The sequence below is a fragment of the Malurus melanocephalus genome, unplaced genomic scaffold (genome assembly GCF_030028575.1).
Source record: "Malurus melanocephalus ecotype Western Australia unplaced genomic scaffold, MMel_1.1 scaffold_96, whole genome shotgun sequence".
Taxonomy (NCBI): Eukaryota; Metazoa; Chordata; class Aves; order Passeriformes; family Maluridae; genus Malurus; species Malurus melanocephalus.
In genome coordinates this window covers 173407-195100 of record NW_026623328.1, presented here as the reverse complement: position 1 = coordinate 195100, position 21694 = coordinate 173407, and the positions used below count along the sequence as shown (strand labels likewise).

Here is a 21694-nt window from a genome sequence, read left to right as displayed (position 1 = left end):
AATTTCTCATCTTTTAGAAAAACAAGATATTTATTTAAGAAGTCAAAGTTTTTAAAAAACCATCCATTGTGGGAAAACTTTTGTCAGGACAAGAGGAAGAAAAACAACTCAGGTACTTTCTGTCACTTAAAAATCTATTTGCACTTGTTTCCTTTCACTCCACAGCCTTACAACAGAAATTTTAAAAAACAAACCAAACCCTCCAACSTGAAAGATAAATGAATGAACAGGACAACATAAAAAACCCCCATGGGTTTATGTCCATTTTCAATTCAGCCAWTGAACTGACTGAGGACAAATTGAGGAACTCACCTTGCCCTGTTTGAGCCTCGGGCACTCGCTCACGGATAACTCTGCAGGCATCGTACACAGCAGTGGATGGCTCAAACTGCATCGTCTTCACCACATTGCACTGACGGACACAGATCTTCAAGGAAAGAGCCACCATGGTGCCAAGTCACTTGCAAGTTCCTACTCAAGTACCTGAAAAAGCAGTAATAGCATTGTTGCTYACAGTTTTTCGTTTAATGCTTTAATATGTTCAGCTTTTCATTAAACAGATGAAATTAGTTCGGGAGAATTACTTTTATTCAAATGCACTTCTATATAAAWYMYSWTWRKWMYMWYMARSYWRRAAMSKKTYMAAAMMWTTYYYYTKGKMWWAWKGRAAWTRAWTTTWWAAAAASTTGTGYACACATACTAAATATTCATATTTTCTTCGATGTAGGYTGAAATGGTGCATAGAAAAGCAATACACTCATTGGGTATATTTGCAGAATATTTACTGCTGAYAGAAAATTATTTTTCTTTCACAACACCTTTTTTATTAGACCATTTAGMCTAGCTGGTAACTAACAGCTTAAAATAACTACTTCATCAAAAGTAGGATTTTCTTAGCACATAACTGAAGATTCTGAAGTGYGCAATGMAGTGTTATGGTTYATCTCAAGTCYCCACATAGATCTGCTAGATGTTTTTASTCTGTTGCACAGCTACAGMGAGCTTCAAGAATGAGCTATTTTTCATTTCAGTTCTAATTCAGAAACTCCACCAAATTTGACAGCATTTTTAGAGAAACAGGAAGCTACAGATGCTTTTTGTATTGTTTCATTTTGTAGAGAGTCTGGGTTTTGTCTCCAGTGTCTTCCCTTGCTGTTTTAACAGTTCAAACCACTCTTCCATCACTAGACTTTCCACAATGATCTCCAAGAACTCTTCACAACTTAAATCCTTTCTCCATAAATACAAAATTGCCAAATAATCTCTGCATAAATTTATGTGTGTTTTTAAACAGGAGTTTCCCAGGGGATCCTATTGACTAACTTGAAGAACTGGAAGTTTGTTTTCCCCAAGTTCAGGGGTCTAACTTTATTCTTCATCTGACCCATATCTCTCCCAAMTGCAAACTATCCCAGTGCCTGATGGCTGCAGTGCAGACTGCCCCAATCTCAGCATCCCCAAGAGCTCCTGTAGTCAGCACTGGGTGCAGCACTGTGTCCCCTCTGGAAGGGCTGTCTSAGGCTGCTGTAGGAGGCTGTCCTGAGTCTGCTGGATTGCTGCTGCTCACTGTGCTCCTGTCCCAGCAGCTGCAGCAGTGGATGGAGGCTGCCAGCAGGATGAGAGTCTGTAATGCCTCCTGTTGCTGGAACAAGCACTTTGTCAAGAGGGTTCATATCCACAGGCTTTCAACCTGCTCAAGGCTGCTCTTCAGAGGAGCTCATGGCCCTCTATCCTCCCCTGATGTAGAAGGGAGCAGCCACCTCCCCCTCTCCCTTCTCTGCTGTCCCTTCTGAACTGCTGGCAGCCCCGGGATTCATCTCACCAGGTTATGTAAARGCACCCAGCTTTCCAGCAGCAAGGTCTACTCCTGCTAGTGGGACACAGTGCTGCTCTGGCCGATTTAAAAACAAGCACAGGTCCTGTTTCAGAGAGAAAAATCATCTTAGAAGAAGTATATTGATCAGGTGTTTAGTTTGGTGATATTTTCACTTTGTGMTCATGCACCACATGAACCATAAACACGTGTGTAAGAAGGAATCTCAAAAGGCAGCCTAGCACAGTGCCTTGCATTGCAGAATGATGCATCCCTCAGCTGTCCCTGCCAGAGGCTCATTTCATCCATTCTGATGAAGCTCCATTGCAATGGAGTCCACAGAATCCACAGGTAAGCTGCTCCATCTTTATTTTTCTTTTTACTATTTCTACATTTTGGGTGGTTCTCCCCTACTCACACACRTTTTCAACACAGATTTTCCACTCTGCAAAACAATCTTTTTTCCCCTTCCCTATATAAATGACATGCAAATTTATCCCYGACATCTTTAATGCACTTTTACAAGTTGGACACCTGTTACTGTGTCTTCCCAATGCCACCTAGTTTTTTTCAGGGTCTATCTCAACTCAGAGAAAGACCTAAATATATCAGTGGTCTGGTCTCCTTCAACTCAGTGCTCTTGGTTTCAGAAACACCGAAGGATGTTTCATCTGAGAATGAGATGAGCTTAGAAAAGAGCTCATGACTTATCAGCTTCCTCCAACACTGCGTTCTCAAGATCAAGAGAAAGGTTTTCATTTGCCTCCTCCAGATTATCCCCAGGCTCTAAATCTCCCCACTTGGCTTTCAGTAATAAATGGGAYAGGCAGTTTCCATCTCCTGGGTAGCAGCCAGAACAGGACAGCTGTTTTTTCTCAAAAGAACTAAGAACTTGGTCAAGAAAAAGGGCTGAGATCACAGAGAAAAACAAGGGGAAAATATCTTCCACATTCCCTTTATCTTCTATACATTGATTCACACCACATTTAAATAGTTCTCTGTGCAAGTAATGGACTCTCTGTGCTTCACCCAAAATCACTCAGTCCGTGGAATGGCTGACCAAAAGTTAAAAGGATCCTGGAAATTAAGAGAATTTTACATGAAATGGTTTGCCTGGTACTGTCTAATTCTCTGCGAGTAATGAAGTAGGAAATTTCTAAATCAGACTGTGACTGATCTGTGCTTTTTAGGTGGGAGACTGGAATAATAAATTATGCATCTGACAGCTCTGGGAGAGACAGCAGCAGCTTTGAGCTCTTCAAAAAGCCACAATTTGTAACTCAGAGAACCCAGTGCCTGCAGATACATATCAGAGTGTGTATGTCAAGGCCTCGAGCTGAACCATCATAGTGCTCATGTTCTAGAAAATCTGAACAAAACAAAACTATAACCAGCACTTGATTAAAATGAGCAGGCCTCAATGCTCATAGAGATACCTCACTGACAAAGCAAAAAAGCACAGATATTTCAAACAAATATTATCCAAGATAATAAGATATAATTTAAGATAATAAGATATAATCCCAAGATGTTATCAAGGACTGAAAAGTAAAACAAGAACAAGGCAGCAATAAGATTTTTTAAAGTAACTTCAGGCTGGAGGAGTATGTGCCTCTGGGTAATGGAGTGATTATACACCATCAGCCTGAACATCYATGGCAGAAGCACCCTCCAGCACAGGAGCAAAGGAAATGCTGTCCCAGCTGGGTCCAATGGGCTCTGGTTCCTGGACCTCAGCAGAGTACAGCCTGAGCAGATTTTTTTTGATGGAACACTTACACATACTGAAATGAAATAAATCTGTAAATTGCCTATTGCAGTCGCAAACTAATAGTTCAAACAAAAGCTCCAATGTATATGTTTGAGAAATATCCCCAAACTAACAGGAAGAAAGCTGATGCCAAAACAGACCCACCCTTAATTTCCACTGGAAATCAATTGACAATTGATTTTCTTCCTGGGGTCATTCAGAGGAGCAAAACAGAACTAACCAACACCTAGCAGGACTGCCAAAGCTGAGTAACTAATGAATTCATTCATATCCTACAGCACYTCTTCCTCTGTCAGTCCCAACAGTAATTTCTAGAAAATCTTTTTCTAATTAAACAGCAATTTCTACACATTATCTGTGCTACCCTAGTAAATGAACAGTTTTTGCATGGATTGACTCCCAAACTTCCTTGTCCCACTTCTGCTTCACCAACAAATGGCTTTCCCAGCCAGTTCCTTAAAAACCCTTCTATGACAGTACRCAAAAATGAGTTGTCTGCTGTTTGTGAATGTGTCTGTGTTAAAATGTTAAAAGCTTTGAGATAGATGACACACATACAAGCAAGTTCAGACTTGCCCTACTTAGAAAGCTTCCATGAATTTTTGTTGGGCTCATTAAGTGAGGACTAAATCAGTATAGGACCCAACTCTACACTACTGAAAACTTCACAAGTCAAATCAATACTCTAACTGTAGCCTCAGGTAATGTATAAAACAGGTCTCCATTCCACAATATCTTSCTGAGATAACTAACACAATAAAACCACAATTCCAGAAATTCCAGGAAAGAGTCTTCAAGAAACTAAAGAGTACCTATGAGTTCAGCTCAGCTAGACTGGGAAGGTGGCACTGATGTGACAATGACCTCATCAGCTGCTGTACACAGACCAAGGCGAGGGGCACCAGAGTCATCTCAATACGCATTTTATAAGGACTCTCAAGAGACACGAGACACAAGGTAAATGGCTCTTTCTCAAATACTGACAAGGACAGAAACTTGCATCACATAAATTCAACAGGAATCAACTACCACGAAGGCAAAAGCATGAAACAGCAGRATAAAGGTGCATGGGAGAAAGGGGATTTAGAGGGGAGACCAGTTAGTGCACACCGACCTCACTGGTCATTCACCTGCTCACCTGGCTAAATTCACACCATTCCTACCTCAGATCTGTGGTGCCTGAGCTGATGAGGCCGTGACTTTATCTGTGCATTCTGAACTGCAATGCTAAGCAAACACAGAATGCAAAATGTCAGCTCAATGCTACGATGGTATGAGAATTTCTTTGACTTTCATTTCACATCCTTGCCAAAAGAGTGCTGAGGTAACACAYAGCCCCAAAACAGCTGTATTTCAAAACCAGACAAAAGTGGAAGAGCCACCACCGACACTGCTGAACATTGACCACGCCCACCCAGTTACAGAAAAGTTGTCACCGCCAGTGCTATGGTTAAAAGCAAAGCTCTGCCATGATTTAGTAAAGGYCTGTCTCCCTGGAGATATTTCTTAACTGGTTCATTCAAGCTTGAGCAAACATAAATCTAGGTCATGAGACTGTCACAGCCTAAAAGCCTGTATGTGTACATGCTAGTAGGACAAAGCTATGTATTTTTATACGAGACTAACTGTAACAAAATCCAGTGGAACTGAAGTCCTCTAAYCTTTTCAGTATTCCCACCAACTACCTGCTGGCACTGGGCACCAGCAACACAGGACACATGACATTTTTTGTTGTTCACAGAGGCTGAACATCTAATTCTATTGCACAAACAAAATACTTGTTTAGCAGACTGGTACATGCTAAGATCTCCTTAAGCAAAACACCCTCAGAAGCACCAACCTRGTTGGACTGGCAGCTTTGTATACTACCAAAATTATGATTGCAAATGAAAGTGTCATCCTTCAACAATCAAGGATAATGGAACCACAAGGCAGACAAGCAGGCAGCTGACAGCACAGGCACAGAGATAACAACACCCATGTTGGCATCTTATCATGGAAAAGGTGACACTGCACCTTTCAGGGAAACTTAGTCCTCTCTYTAGTGCTCCATTGCTGTCAATTTGTAACTCCTTTATACCACAATGCTCTTAATGGGGCATAAGGGCTGTCATTAATAGGCTTTTTAGAAGACTAAGCTGATTCTCCACTGGAACCCAGTASAGGAGCCAAATTATCATCTGTGGATTGTACACCTGAAATGCATATCCACTGGCACAGCAAGGCCATCATCAACTCCTTGCTGGACAAGACACAGTGAAGATGTCATCATTGGTCATTGCCATTCCACTGAGAACTGTGYAGTGAGGTGTTTTCAGGGGTAACTATGGCTCACACACAAATATCACACCTGTCAGCACTGGACTACAAGCTGTGTTGTGTCAGTAATGTTAGAATCTCTTCTTGTGGTCAGAAAGGAAACAAAACAATAACTCAAGTTTCCYTCTAATTAGCTCAAAGATGAAGGCAAGAGTAGTAAACCAACAGAGTAAAAGATGTTCTAAATGGGCAGTAAGCACAAAGATAGCAACTTGGAGGGTCCAGAAGCAGCCTGACAACCTCAGACACCACAGACTGTCTGGGGTGGCTAATCAGAGCTCTTGAAGCTTCAACAAGCAAGCAAAAAAGCATAACCCTTCCTTTCATCAGTTAGAATACAAAGAATTTAGCACTGTACAGCACTAAACATTGTTATTCTACTTGCAAGTGTGCAGAAACAATTAAAATGCAAGAACTCTTACATGTCCCCCCTGCCCCAAGAGAAGCCCTGCTCAACCACTATGGCTTTATACACACACACACATGCTGATGAGCAAATTTATCTTAAAAATCTTCAAGAATCTCAGGAAAAATTCACTGCATTTATCTGCAGAATGCAGTACTAATTTTACAAACCAACTACTTGGAATAAAAACCCCACAGCAAAATGAAGATGAACCAGGGCAAGCTTTGAAAGGCTCCTATGAAAGCAGGCTGTAATTATTAGTAAGCATTAATAGATACCATTCTCAGTTCACGCTTCAYAGTCATACAGCAACAGCATCTCTTTTGCTAAGAAGCCAGCAAGGAAGTTTCCCTCAAGCAGAATTATGTAAGAGACCAAAATATTTGGGTCTAATTAAGAGTTGTTTATAGGACAGTCAGCCTATTAGCAATTCAACTTCACTTTGCTTTTTAAGTCAAATGGCATATTTGAAACTAACGTGCTTGAATATATCTTCAACAGGAAGTATGAATTRCAAGGAACTTCAGAGGAATGTCACTGTCCTAAACAGAGCTGAAATAGCTTTTTGCTAAGATAAGCAGAGAGCTTGACTGGAGCTGGTTGTAACAGAGAAAGGAYAAGGCTCAGGAGCCCCCACTATGGCAGTTTATGACACGTCTTTGAAGAGGCCTTCCAGGCTTTTGTTCCYATTTTGCAAGAACACTGCAAGAGAAAACCAAAACCAGAAACACGAGTTTCTGTAGAAATCAAAAGTGAATAACATCCTTTGGCAAGATTCCTCTCCCAGAGTCCTTGGGAAGACAGTAGTAAATATGCACAGTCTAATACTAAAATAGTATCTGATCTATAAAAGTCATTTTTATTTGGTGTGGTTTTGTTGGGTGTCTTTTTTTCCTTTTTTTAAAAGGGTTTGTTGTCCGGTTTTGAAGGGGTGCTTTATTTATTTAAACTAAAGATAGACCTAGATTAAACTTACAGGAGTTCTCAAGCACTGCAATTTGCTTACAGGGGTATATTTGCTTATACAGTTTCAAGTGTGTTTTCTGACCTCTGATAATTTAAGGGCACCTAGGTAAATTATAGGATAAGAAGAACAAATGAAGATTGAAAATGCTTCTGATTCTGTGGAAGGCTTCAGTTGATAGAAAACTGATTTTCCAAAGCAGCAGATGTGTTGAATTGAAATACTCCACCCAGATTCCAAATCACACTAAAAATAGTAACAGGTTGAACTACAAAGTGGGCTGGTAAACCCAGCCTGGCACAGTTCTGGATATTCACACTATTTGCTACTGCTTAAATACTGTAATGYTTTGAAGGACAATTTTAAGGCTTTTATGTCTAGGTTTACAACCTTTGAGCATGCTCCATTCAATGTTGGGGCTTTTTTCCTTTGAATTGATTGAAACCACCACTCAAACTTCTACCTGAGCTCTACCTGCCTTTCTTGGGATAAAGGAGGATGCAATAAACCACTTGGAGTTCTTACTTGAGTCATTTAATGACACAGCTTGGWTATGACCTCTTAGGTTCACATCCTGCAGTTTATTACTCTGCATTTCCTATTTTACTTCCTTTTTTTTAAGTGACATGTTTTGGCAGAGAAATAGTATTGCAAAGTCCCAGATAAAATGTMATGGAAAATCATATCTGGATTCTTCTTTTGCTTTCCTTCTGCCCRCCTAAACATCACCTGATGCTGCCCAGGAATTTCTGATCATTTTCTTTAAGGAGAATAGCAGTCACCTCACACACATCTWGTTCCCTATTTACCTTAGGGAACATGAGAAAGCAACTAACAGGCTGCTCAAGTTTCTTACAGGCTTTATAAACAGTCTTTTTTATTTGTTATGGAAGCTGAACTATTTAATAACATTAAATCCACTTAGGTACTGRAATCACTGAAGTAAATTCACATCTATCATTTTGATCAGCATCACCATCCAGAATTAGATGAAGCTGATGAGTCTTTAGAAACAGCTTTGCTACGCAGAAGAAAATTAGTGAAGCTCAAACAAAACAATTTTTTTTGCCAGTCCTATGATGGAGTTTGTATGGAATAGCTCTCTGTCTCATTGATTCCATCTGAAATGGTCGACTTAAYAGGCACTGAAATTGCTCTCAGTAGGTTTTGATCCATTTGTCCCAAAAATCAATTAATACAATTATTTAAAACAGATCACTTAAATAGGAAGTGAAGCAGAAAATGTAAACATTTATAAAATGTAACTTGAATGAATGCAATTGTATTCTAGCAGATCAACATTGCACTTATTTAGGTAAGCCCAGAAGAACTTGGAAGGATTCAGACAAATGGTAGTCATTCTGGCAACCAAGCCATGATCTCCAGGATGACCCTCGTGCTCATCCAGAATCTTCACAAACTGAAGATGAAGGCAGAAGGATTTCTGACTTGGGAAACTGATATTTCTTGCAGACCCATTTGAAGAGCAGAAGGCTTGGCAAAGAGCTCAGTCATTTAGTGAAAATTCAGCTTGACATCTTAGAGACTGACTGTCATTTATATTAGAGGAAGCACAACAAAGTGGATCCCAGTTACAAAGTTACCAGTTACTCTTTAGGCAGGCTAACCCAAGTATTCTCTGTCCTAGCACTAAAATCTACTCTATGTTAAAACAGAAAGATGAAGTACACTTGAAAATCACATAGTTCAAGACAAATSCAAATAGTAGCTTGAGCTACCATTTATATCTGAACCTTCAGGATCTGAGTTTGTCAGGAATAAAAATTCTAGCAAAACCACTGTCATAGCAAATACTCATTTTGAGTGCTTTTTGTCGCAAGATGGTAATTTAAACAAACAAAATCAAATTAAAAGGCACCTAATGGAGTAGTGAATCCTGTCTGTCTTTCCCATCAGAATATAAACCCAGAACTGGTCAAACCCTCGTCATCCCAAATGCTCAGCATGTAGCCTAAAGCTGACTTTCATAACACATTATGTATAAATACAAAACAGCATCAGATACYGATGATTCTGGTGTTCTCATTAAGCCACACCACTACATGCTATTTATACAAGTCAGATAGATATTACAGTTACAATAACAAAATATTGGCCAAAAAATAAAGAAAAAYATATTCTGCTGATAGACCACTGTGAAAAGTCAGTAAGAACTGAAGAATAGGTAAGTATGTGCAGTAAAGACAAAATCTTAGGGCTTATTCTGAGGTAAAAACACAGTCATTTGCAAAGTTACTACATGCTAATACAGGATTAAAGAARATCATAATTAAGATTCAGACTGTATTAGCAGATAAAGAAGCCATATGGTACAATCAACTCTAAAAGGATTACTAATGTTTCTAATGCTTTAGMTATTTGATTCTCTGATCTGGACCGATAATATTTTATAGAGGAACTTCTTTGTTTAGGCATCTCCTACTGTGACTAACATCAAGTATTACTGCAGGTTTTTCAGCAACTAACTGACATTTTGGCCAGTCATTCTCAGTGCTGTGTAAACTCCTTAAACAGAACTGTGCTGCCATCAAGGACATCTCTCTTTGAAACAGAAGAAAGCACAGAGCAAAGGAAACATGGGGAAAATTACCCAGTTGACACTAAGTGCAAATTAGGCTAAGACAAAAAAAGCCCAGAGGTTAAAACTGGAAGAGTCAACATCAACCTACCAACCAAACTGGCAGCAGTATTTTTAACAGAATTTGTTGTAAGCAAAATGATTCACTGTTGGAATCCTAACATGAACCACTGAACATATGGTTATGGGCCTGGAGTCAAAATGGAAAAAAAATTCTGAGTGCTTCCCACTGATATTTTTCAGACTTGAAGATACATTTTTGGTATCWCTTATGCAAAGCGTTACCAGTGTTGAAATTGAACATAAATTTTTCCTTCCAAAAACAACTGGACCRGAACAGTGATCCTACTGATTCAACCCAACCCAACATTTTTTTCTGCACAAAATGTTACTGAAGAGGCCTCAGACAGGAATCACAGCATGGAGYTTTTAGCAGAAAAAGTATATAAGGACTCACTGGAAATATCTGGCCAAAGAGACACTTGCAAAAGCAACCTTGAAAAGCCATCAAGTGAACCATGYAAACTATTACATGCAATTCCTCTCTGAATATTTCAATATTACTTGTTGGAAGGTCAATGAAGAGGCAGACTGTCCAGGGCCAAATGGGGATTCAAGTGCACCAGAACAATTCACTTAATGCATTCTTCAACCTTTGCTTTACACAGTTATATGCATTGAACTACTYCACAGGCAGCTGAGCTGGATTACTGAAACAAAACGCAGCATGTTAGAAGCCAAGACACTGGACACTGCTTAAGATGGGTAAGAACACCTGTGAATGTGAAGTATTTTTCAAAACTTGAATTATTACTCTCCTATTCTCCTACAGCAAGCAGACTAAAGATTTTTAAAACCTAAGTAAACAAAAGAAGTAAGAGGAACAACCCATACCAACCCAAACAGCTCCACAGGCTCGGTTTTTCGCCATCAGCATAATGTAAGTTCACTACTTCAGCACACTTTTTGCCTAATAATACYTATTGGAGAATTCAAAACAAAGCCAAGCCCTGCTTAAATCTAAATTATTATTAGTTATGTTTCTACCCTTTAAACATTCAGGTCTCTATCACATTTGTAGTACTATCCAGACAATTTTTTCTCACAAGCAATTGCAATTTGGTATCTACATGAGATTAACACAATTTTTTTATGAAGTATCATTCTTTATCAATTTTATGTCATGGGGATAAAAGGGTATACAGAAAAATAGTAAAAATAAAGAGATCTGCATGTCAGTGAAGACAGCAATCCTAATCCACCACACATCTCTCATGGGAAAGGCAGTCACATGGAACTGTCATCATATTGCTGTAGAACTACAGGCAACAGTTGACACAGTCTACAACTCAAATGGTGCATTCGTAAAACAAGCCAAAGAGAAAAACAACATGAGGAGATCATGCAATCTCCTCCCAGTGGGTTGAAATAGCTACTAAAAAAAGGTGTTCTTGCTCTTCCARCCTCCACCACCTACCTGAGATTGACTACACACACACAGTCATCAATCATATTTTACAATATTTGGAATATCAATGCTTTGACTGATGCTACTGTAGCAAGGTTGAATGGCTTTAGTGCATGCTCCCTTCATTTCCTGGTACCAGCACCTGAACATCGAAGGAAAGGAAAGAACAACAAGGTGTCTCAAAYATGAAACCATTTCATGCTATCTCACAGGTTGAGAGCCAGCTCCAAACATTGCTTTTGAACCTCAGGTTCTGACAGAGATGTCAGACTCTGCTTTTTGATTACTGAATTATTTTTAGCAAATAAGTACACTTCTTCCAACAGAAGAACAAACAAGGAATAGCTAGTCAAAAGAACCTGGAGTACACACAGAATGATAAAGAGGGGGGAAAAAGAGTAGCTGAGGAAAGGAAAAGGACCTATCGCAATAGACTGCAGAAGGCTCAGTTACTACCAGAATCACCAACACTAATGAAAACAGAAAGGCTGAGCAAGAACASTGTGCTTACCCCCATCAAATCAACATCTCTGTCACAGCCACAAAACAGGACAACACGGAGACTGAGCTCCAGCTTTAAGAATTCTCCATGCCCCCAGGATAAAAGGCTCACAGCTACTGGATACGGAAGGACAGAAATCAGAARGTGGTGTAATCCTTATAAAAATCTATCAACAGGGCTAAGTTCGAGAAAAACCTAAATTTCTGAAGGGAATAGGATCGAACTCCAAAACATCCACTACTTCTACAACAGAGACAGACAAACACAGAAATCATGAAACACAGCTGAACTTTTAWCAGGATGTAACAGTGTGTACAAACATTACATGTCAATTAGATTATACTTAGCCTAGTACACTGCCAACTGTGTGCTAATCAAAGTCAAACCTCCTCCTACACCAAATGTGCTCAGAAAGAGCACATCTTAACAATAAGCTTAAAGTCAGCTTGGCAGATTTCAAATGGTTGAAGCTAAATTCAGATATTTTGTTATTGTTCTGAGCAAAGCTTATTTCAAGATGTACCTAAAACATCTTCATTTAACCTTGTCCTTAGACATATCTGATACARACTGACACGATGGTTTAATTATAGGCTGCTTTCAAAGCTCACTAAAGACATTTTTCAAACATGGAGAATTGCAAGAGAAAATTCCATTAGCGACCTTTCAGTATTTCRAGCACCATTTCCAGATGAGCAGTCAAAGCCAGAGACACATTTAGAACAGAAACGTAGACAAGGTCAAAGTAACTCCARCAGATTAAGAACATGGGGTGAGATTTATCAACATTTTGCCCAAAGCTAATTTTACCACTGTGCCATTCTCTTCTGAGAGCATTACAGTACATAAATGGTAATGTATCTGTGAACTTATTCTAGTAGTCTTTTTTCTTTTTCTTTTTGCCATCTCTTACATGTATTCAGATGAAAGAGTTAAGTTCATCTTCTCAGCTATTTTTTCTCATACCAGTGCAAGGCATGGCCCTCTTTCCTACAGCTTAGAGAAATCACTTATTACATGTTCTCCAGTCTCCCTGGAAACTGTTTCCAAACAGTCACTGTCTGTAATGGTCAGGTTAATCTCCAGGCTATTAATTACAATATTTACTTGGCGCTTCAATATTCATACATCACAATTTTTTTCAGCTTAATTTCTCTCCTCATAAACACAGCCACAGAAGTATGTATTTCACATATTCTCTAAAGAAAATTTTGTACTAATATATACAAGCTTTTAAATTACTGTAGGTTTTATGTCATTAAATGCATAATATAGAAAATTAAACAGGACCTTACCTCAAAATYAAACTTCATTTAATAGATAATAAGCTTATCTCAAAGTATCATTTGATCACACGGAACGTTTCCAGTATCCAGGTCTGTAACACAAGATACAAACAAGTTACTTTCTTATCCCCAGCACATTCATTTCTGGTTTTCAAGTTTCTTCTCTGTCAACACACTGAAAAGAAAACAACTCAGGAAGTTGTAAGTTTCCTTTTCTCTTTAGGAGTCAGAACTGTCATTGCCAAAATGTCTTTGTATTCAAGAAAATAAAATTCAATCCAAGCTTCTAAACTGCTCGCATGCGAGAGCTCATAATAAATGAACTCTGAGTTTTTACAGGTAAATACTTTGAAAGTGCCTAGACAATTATGAAAACACTTGTAGCACAATTCTGGGTGTTAACAGCCATCTACTGTGCATTAATTGTGCTTTTCCATGGTTTACTGTCCCTGTGTGCAGTAACAGTCTAAAGCACCACAGCTCAGACCTCTATGGGCAGCTTCCCCTCACAGTGAACCCCCTTCTGAAAGCACGGTTTATAAAAAAGGTAAAAACAGAGTTGCTTGGGCTGTTTTGAGGAGGTACATCTTTTTGTTTGGATATTTGCGGGCCTTTTTTATTAGACTTTGTTTTCTTTTTTTTTTTTTTCCCCTAGATTTCTTAAATCAGTTGTTAGTTTTTACTCCAAACAAAAGCTAATATATCACAGTGGTTTAATAATCATGAGGATGGGYAAATCAGCTTGTACACAAGCCATTTAGCAATTCTGGACCCCTACAGCACTGTGAAGTAAACACCAGCTTTTCTCCAAGTATGGTGAAACACCTYCAAGTACAGTATTTTGTCTGGCCTAGGGTTTGCTGTTAGCAAAGGTTTGTTTTCCACGTGTGCAGTTATGGAATGCCCTCATCCCACTTTCAGAACTCTYGGACAACCTAAAAATTCAGATGAAGTTCTGATCCATAGCAGCTAAACAAATTTCTGCATCAATTTAAAAAGACCAGGTTGTTACAGAATAAAGTTATCCATGTATACAGCTACATAGCAGGGAATGTCTWTAAGCTGAGAAAAGGGCAAAGCAACAAAACAATTCTTGCAAATTTTAACCAACCAAGGCTGAAAAAACATTTATGATAGAACAAGTTCATCACTGGATGTTTTTCTTGTCTTGGTTGGTTAGAAAAGTGAGGTTTTGTTCCTTTCAGTGGCCTTTTAAGCAACATCAGCTTTATGCCAACACAACTATTAACTGCAGGTTAACAGATTTAATGCAGGTCAGAGTAAATGCAGTACACTTRAGACAATTATTTCAATGATCAATGGATCACCTGCATTAAAACTGGCAGTGCAGTAGTTTGCTACTTGGAAATTTAGACTCCTGATCACATTCATCCAACTTTTCAATGCCTGCCACGTCTCCAGTAATGTACAAATAATGTACACTTAAGTCTAATTAAAGGCATGCCAGCAGCCWGCACCTTGTGGGTCTCCTGCTAATATTTAAGGTGAGGATAAAAGCAAGCTTTGCACATCTGCATATCTGATGCATTCCCTCAGGTGGCTGTGTCAGTGCATCAGGGATTGATCTGCAAGCTAAGGATTTGCACTCCAGTAACAAGCCAAATTCCTGCTCAGTACAGCCCATAAACTCACCAGCCACCCTACTTCCTGGAAGTCACGATGTACTTCTCCATGTTTGCATATATTTTAAATCTCTAAAATTTGTTTCAAGAGCAGTTATGAAGGTGTTCAGTCCCTTACAGGTGATACCATCTTCATTTCCAGCCCTTTGCTAACAGACACCGGAATCCCTTTCAAGACCCCATGTTCTATGAGCACCAACCCCAGTTGGATGCACCTTCACCCCACTCAGAACCACCATCAAGGAAGGCTGACACTTCCTGGACTTGTRTCAAAACCTGAGTGCCTGCARAACAGACCMCATCCAGGAAACAACAAAAGCAGATGCAGCAGAGAACCAAGTGACCATCCCAATATTGCTTCTTTCTAATTGCACCACACTAAGGCCCCCAGATAAATTTTCCAATTCAATACACGTTGTACGTTTAACATCACAGTGATTTAAATAGTTCTGAAACTGCTCTGAAATTTTCTCTTTTCAAATGCAATTCTAAAACAGAATTGCTGCTTAAATAAAACAAACAACACAAACCAATCATACCCCCCCGACAGTTTGGGGGTTTTTTTTCCAAGCTGTACACCAAACATGTGAAGCAGAAATTATTTTTTCTCCAGTTTATCAGGAGGGTCTCTCTACTCACTTCAGTGTCAATGAGACTGGGAAGGAAGGAAGGAGGTAAAGCAACTGCTATCTTAACATTTGACCTCAAGGGAAGAAAACAAGACTCATTTGCACATATTACCAGACTAATTCAATGGATAGAATACATGTTTCAAAATTACAACTTAATTTTAAATAGTAGATTTTGAGTCATCAGAATACTTCAGAGTAGAAAAATGAATCTAAGGAAATTTCTTGTGGAATCTAAGGAAAAGAAAAGTTGCTTGTACTATGATACATCGTAAGCTAGAACAAATGTGACTGTGAAACAACATTTATTTTTTAAGTGGGTTAATTACTGCTGAAGCAACCATATATTTTTTTACTTATCAATGGGGAGATTAATAGTTTTTTTAAGGTCTCCTTATCACTGTTTGTTATTCTATTGTCCTCACTTCCTGGAATGCAGTCAGAGATGGAAGTAGATTGCTCAAAAGCCCAGTCAGCAAAGCAGCTACCCTGAATGCTGGATTTGTTTACAATCCATTAGAGGGTGGGAGCAATGAGTGCACAAAGCCCCTAATTCCAGAAGTTTACACAGGGTTTTTGGAAYATTTGGAGTATTTCTCAGCATAAGCCCCCGAGTCCCCTCCCCTTCTTTTTTTCCTTAGCTGCAGCTACATTTCTATGAAATGTTTTTGGTTCAAATGCTAGTGATGCTATTTATAGAACAAGAAAAATGAATAAAGAAAAGCATTGAAGTAGAACGCACATTCTCAATTCTACTGCAGATACCTACACTATGAATTAKAAGTCAATTACAGTTTTTCCTTTATAGATAATTCCTAGGTATTCTGCATTCTCTAAATTCTTGGTGATAACACGGTTTAAYACAGTAGCATTTGGATTACAGATTCACTGTGATTAAACACATAAATTCTAGCATCATGTCATCCTACGTTTTCTGAATGGGGAAGATATTTCTGCCCATGTATTTCCTTTGGGTTTATGGTGTGGTTTTCCTTTGTTTTGTGTGGTGTTCTTTTTGTTTGCTTGTGCTTCTTTGATTGTGTGGTTATTTGGGGATTTTTTGTTGTTTGCCAAGCACCACAATCAAATCCAAATCTATGGTCCATTACACAGGGTATGGACTCCTATGTATTAATCCTGTTTGCATTCACACCTCTATCACTTCTGCTAAATGACTGCTAATAGATTAATATTTTAAAGCTATAGACAGGGGAATAGTTACTTTTGGACACTGGGAGGTTTAGTTTAACACATTTGGAACCTTTGGGAAGTTGGTAAGCTTATTTCTACRATCTAGTTCCATGCCTCAAGACTTTAATGTTCCTTGCACATAACMAAGATATTGAATGGCTGTTTCAGGCTGGGACTAATTTAGATGTTCTGCACTGTGTGACTCCTTCAAATCCTAGTTCCTCCTTATACATCTCTATTACTTTCTTCAAGATGACATAAATGATCACTATTTACCTACTACAAGGTATTCAGCATTTAGGCAAATGTGACTATTCCCCATATGAAACTATACTGTCAAATGCAGTTCTTCCCAACTTGGAATGAAACATTATTCCTTAAAAATAGTTTTTGAAAGTGGTGGTTCAAGCCAAGCTTTCTGGGAGCCTCAAAGATGGTGGTAGCTCATCCCTACACTGGTCTGCCAAAACTCAGCTTTCAGCCTCTCAGGACCAACTACTGCTTCATTCTTATCAGATCTTTATTGTTTTTCAGCTTCTGTTCATCAGTCCTTACAACAACCTGCACTATTGTCTGGGATAATAGTTTTGAGCAAGTCTGACAAGGCACAACGAATTCTGCAACACAAGGGCAAAGCATGGCATTAATTTCTTCTCAAGGCTTCATGTTTATATATAATAGGAAAAAAGAATTTGTTGTGATCATCCAAAGTTAAATATACTTGGATTAATTTTCAAAATTATGTAAATTTCATCTTATTATTATGCTGCTGACCCAACTCTTAGTGATTAAAGTTCCTCTGTTTTCATGAATATGAACTTTTTGTCAAGCAATTACTTGCCTGCTGTTTGGGGCTCTTCAAGAGCATCAATAGCTTTTCATAAAAGAGCAGCTCTAATTCACACTTCAGCCTCCCCTCTAAGTAAATTCTCAGCTCCAGCCTCCCCTCTAAGTAAATGTAAAAACAAAAAGGTTCCAATTTTGTTGTCTAGAAGAAAGACAGACTCTTATTTAAAGTAAGTTGTGCTACTATTATGGTTAAAGTTAAATGGTAACTTCAATCTTTTTATTACTATCATTTTTATTACAGATACTACTWCTACTACTATTACAGATACTACGACCGTAGATTTGAGCTTAGAATATAGTCTTTTAAAAGCAGAGCTAAATACATAATTTACAACTGTATAATACAAAACAGTGATTAAAAGTGACAGGTAAATACATGAAACAATAGGYCCTCAAAAATGAGTACACAGCACTTTCCTCACCAATTCACACTAACTGCAGTTTTTGACGTTTTACAATTTGTAATCTATGCTACCCTTTATTTCCAAATAGAGAGTATGCAAGCAGTTTAGCAAATATAAACAAGATGTTAAGCCTATTTTTCATAGAACAGCAAGGGTAGCTTGCCTTAGAACAGTTACAGTGCTCTGCTGGATACCAACACCTGAGCAGTGAACACACAGCAGAAATTTCTCAGCACAACGCCTATTTTCTTCTCATGCTGTGGTGCTGCASACTCAGAATATCCAAATATGTACTTGTACTCAGGTCAAAATTAATCAGATTTCTCATCCATTTATGGTGCTAAACATACAGATGCATAAATAAACATTACAGATGCAGTTATTCAGCAATCTATTGCAAATACTCAGTTGTTCAATGGCACCTATTAAGTTTCTGCCCTCCTATGGCAATATAAATAAAAAAAAAAATACATACTGCATGATCGTTATGAAAAAGTGTGAATTCAGCTGTCATARGAAACTACTGGTAAAACAATATGGGAACTTGCATTTTTGCTTTGTTTGTAAGTCATGAATCACTCAGGCCTCAAACATTTCTCCTCAGTATTTACAGTGAGTTTGCATTTCCCTTCAAACTACTTATCCCAAAAGACATATCAATCCATGATGTAACAGTCTGTGTTCCCAGTCCCCCGTGTGATTGTAATGTCAACACTTCCACCTTGACATGCAATTCATCATCCACTTTTGCCTAAATACCTGCAAATAAAGTCACTGGCGATATGGCTGTTAGGAGTTGAGATTTTGTGTCCAGGGTTGGTACATGAGCTGAAGAGGCAATAAAATGATAAAGTATTCTTTTAGTGGGCAGGTAAAAGAGAGAGGAGAGAAAAAAAAAAAAAAAAAAAAAAAAAAAAAAAAAAAAAAAAAAAAAAAAAAAAAAAAAAAAAAAAAAAAAAAAAAAAAAAAAAAAAAAAAGCCACCCCACAACAAAACAACCCCAGGTTTTTGGTGTTGGCGGAATTTCTTCAGAGTGCATTACCAAGAAGGGCACCTGCCATTCCAATGGTGTAATGCTCAAGCTGTCTGCAGTTAACAAAGTCTGCCAATTAAATCTGTTCAAACAGAACCATGGCCCACTAACACTGCAGCAGACAAAACATACAATTKACTTCTTTGGTATGACTAACAGGAAGTTTGCCAACTTTCCAAACATACTCCTTGAAAGCTGCTCTGCTCTATGTTTGCATCCAAATGGTTAGTATAATAATGGTCAGAGACTCCATAAACAAAGTATTGGCAACTCACCTTCAACRGACACAAAACTTGGATTTTCCATTTTTATATTATCCTCGTTACTTCAGTAGATTGAAGAGACTCTTTTTAAAAAGCAACAGTTTGTAAAATTTCCTTATCTTCCCACCAAGTGATTAAACACTTAATGTGTTGCCTGAATTAAGTATTCTGGCAAGGAAACACACTGAATCACAAATACACTAAATATCCAAAGTTCATGTTAGCATATAAATTTATGATATATGGAGGGAGAAAGTATTTTGAACTCAAACCTGAAAAACACAAAACAAATTTGAATTCCTTTCGGTTAGCATACCAACAAGCCTTTGATGGACCAGGCCAGTGTGCATTAGAGAAAATCTCCTAACRAACAAGCAAACAAACAAAACARTACCAGTCCTRGACCTCCTGAGAATGAAAGCTGGTTGCCAAACAAAATGCAGCTACACTGAGTTGTGGAGGAAAGTGATTCTCAGCCATCTCTATACACACAGACATATGTGCATATACATTATTGTTACTTTAGACACGCARACACACATGGCCTCCTTGCAGAGCTTATCATGGCCTTAGCTAGGTGTTCTCCATACTCCATCATACCGGCACATTTTCACCACAGTCAAGGCATGAAGTTTCCAACAGGATGAACTCTAYTGCATGGAGACACCCCATGGTACAGCCCAAGTTGAAAACCCCATCAGCACTTGGGAAGACACAACTTCAGAACACTGAAACCACAGAGAATATCCAATAACCCATTTCTGGGGGAAATAAAAGCCAAGGCACTGGTTGATTCCCTTGTATGCTTGAAGCTCCTGTTCCCAGTACAATGACTTGGTATCATGCCTCCTATACAGTATTTCAACATTAACCATGRTTTCTAAACTACTTTTGATGCACTTCCCTGTCCAAATAACAGCCATTTATGTGAGTGAAGACACATCAAACAGATGAGGAAGCTGAGTGTCTACCTCCTGCATTTACTTTCTTSAAGGAGGTACACATCTTTTGATTTGACTGTGGGAGGGGGAATTTAAAAGGCAGCTTTAATCACTACTACTTCTTAAAGGTCCTCAGTGACTGAGAATTTAGTATATCTACAGAGTGTACACATTACTGCTGTTCACTATRGCAGAAATGCATAAAGCAGTTCCCTTTCTGCCTGATTTGCCTTGGAGGACATTAAGTTAACRTTTCAGAAAGAAACAGCGCTTCTTTAACTATGCAGCTGCCAAATCAATTCTTTCTGATTAAAATATGCTTTGAATTTCATAAGATCTTCCCACAGACATAAATCTTTCAGTCCCAAGCACTTCCTGTCATTTTAATTACTTCCCTTCAAGTCCCCTAAAGAACAAAAATGATGCTTTGCAGTGCTCACAGACAGGATGAACAGCACTTACTGTGTCCTAAGGGAGAACACTGTCTGGAAGGGCTATTTAAGTAGGGGAAGAAGGAGAGGCAATGCTGGAAAACACAWACCTAAGAAATACACACTGTTAATATTCTTAATTGAAATCAAAAATACGAGAAGCTCARCCTCCTTCTCACTTCCCCCTCCCAATAACTGGAAGAGAGATGCCTTCTCTTGAGAGACAAGCCTTCCAAGCACATGTTTCTGGAATAAGAGAATCCCTGAGTTATGCTGGAGAACATGAAATAATCCTTTTCAAGATGCTTCCCCTACWACTAGATATGTAGTGGTCTTAGATCAAGGGTTTTTTTATATAAATATTTTAAATTTAGTCACTAGGGTAAGGAGCAAGCAAATGTCCATCAMACTTCTGCACTGATAAGGCCTTGAACCAAGTCAGATCACCAATTTGTGAACAGATTGTCAAACCCCAAGTAATGTCCTTTCCAATCACCCCATACTGGAGTTGCCTCTGTTGTCCTCTCCTGTCTCACTGTGGTTCACCCTGAAGCTGCCTCCTGTGAGCTTCCTCCACTCACCAGCCCAGACTCTCATAATCTTTCTGTGAAGAAACTTAAATCAGGTCACCCCGASGCAATTTGCTAAAGAGAAACCATTGTTTGCCTTTGCTGTCAACTAATCCACTTAAATACTACAAAAAAAACTTCATGTACTCAACAATTTCAGTCACTCAGAGCTGGTTTCAGTAGTTTGAGGCAATTGCAGACCTGCAGCACTGTGGCTGCAGATGGAGACAACGTCCTTCACCTACCACTGAGATGTGCAGTTAGTATGATTGTCCTATACAGGATTTCATGGCTTAAAAAAAAAAAACACCACCAAAAAAAAACCTCAGAACAAAACCAAACAAGCCCCCAACCAAACATACAAAAACCCCAAACTGAACTACTCTGCATTGTCAGCATGTCAGCAACACATCCAACTGCTTGCATGGAAGAATGAACTCACTCCTAATACTTGGAATAATAGACCCCAGAAAGATTTATTTTCACTGATTTTCCATTCATTGACCTGGAGCTGAAGCCAAAAAACTCAAGTAAATCGAGCAACTTTCCTAGCTGATATTTTYGAAACATTGTAACATCAGTCTGCACAGAATTAAGGCTTTAGAAAGGTGGA

General features: G+C 38.6%; 1 protein-coding gene across 5 annotated transcripts in view; it reads right to left on the bottom strand.

Moving 5' to 3' along the window:
* The window catches only part of TLN2 (talin 2), a 142393-nt gene that overhangs the window by 87262 nt on the left and 33437 nt on the right, over positions 1–21694 (bottom strand). For 3 of the 5 annotated variants that reach the window (XM_057368620.1, XM_057368619.1, XM_057368621.1), the window contains 2 exons: positions 13138–13220; positions 313–483 (listed from right to left, as the gene is read on the bottom strand). In XM_057368620.1, the coding sequence (XP_057224603.1) occupies positions 313–448 (136 nt within the window). In that variant the 5' untranslated portion in view covers positions 449–483; positions 13138–13220. The remainder of the gene's footprint in view (positions 1–312; positions 484–13137; positions 13221–21694) is intronic. The other 2 variants (XM_057368622.1, XM_057368623.1) reach the window with 1 other exon arrangement.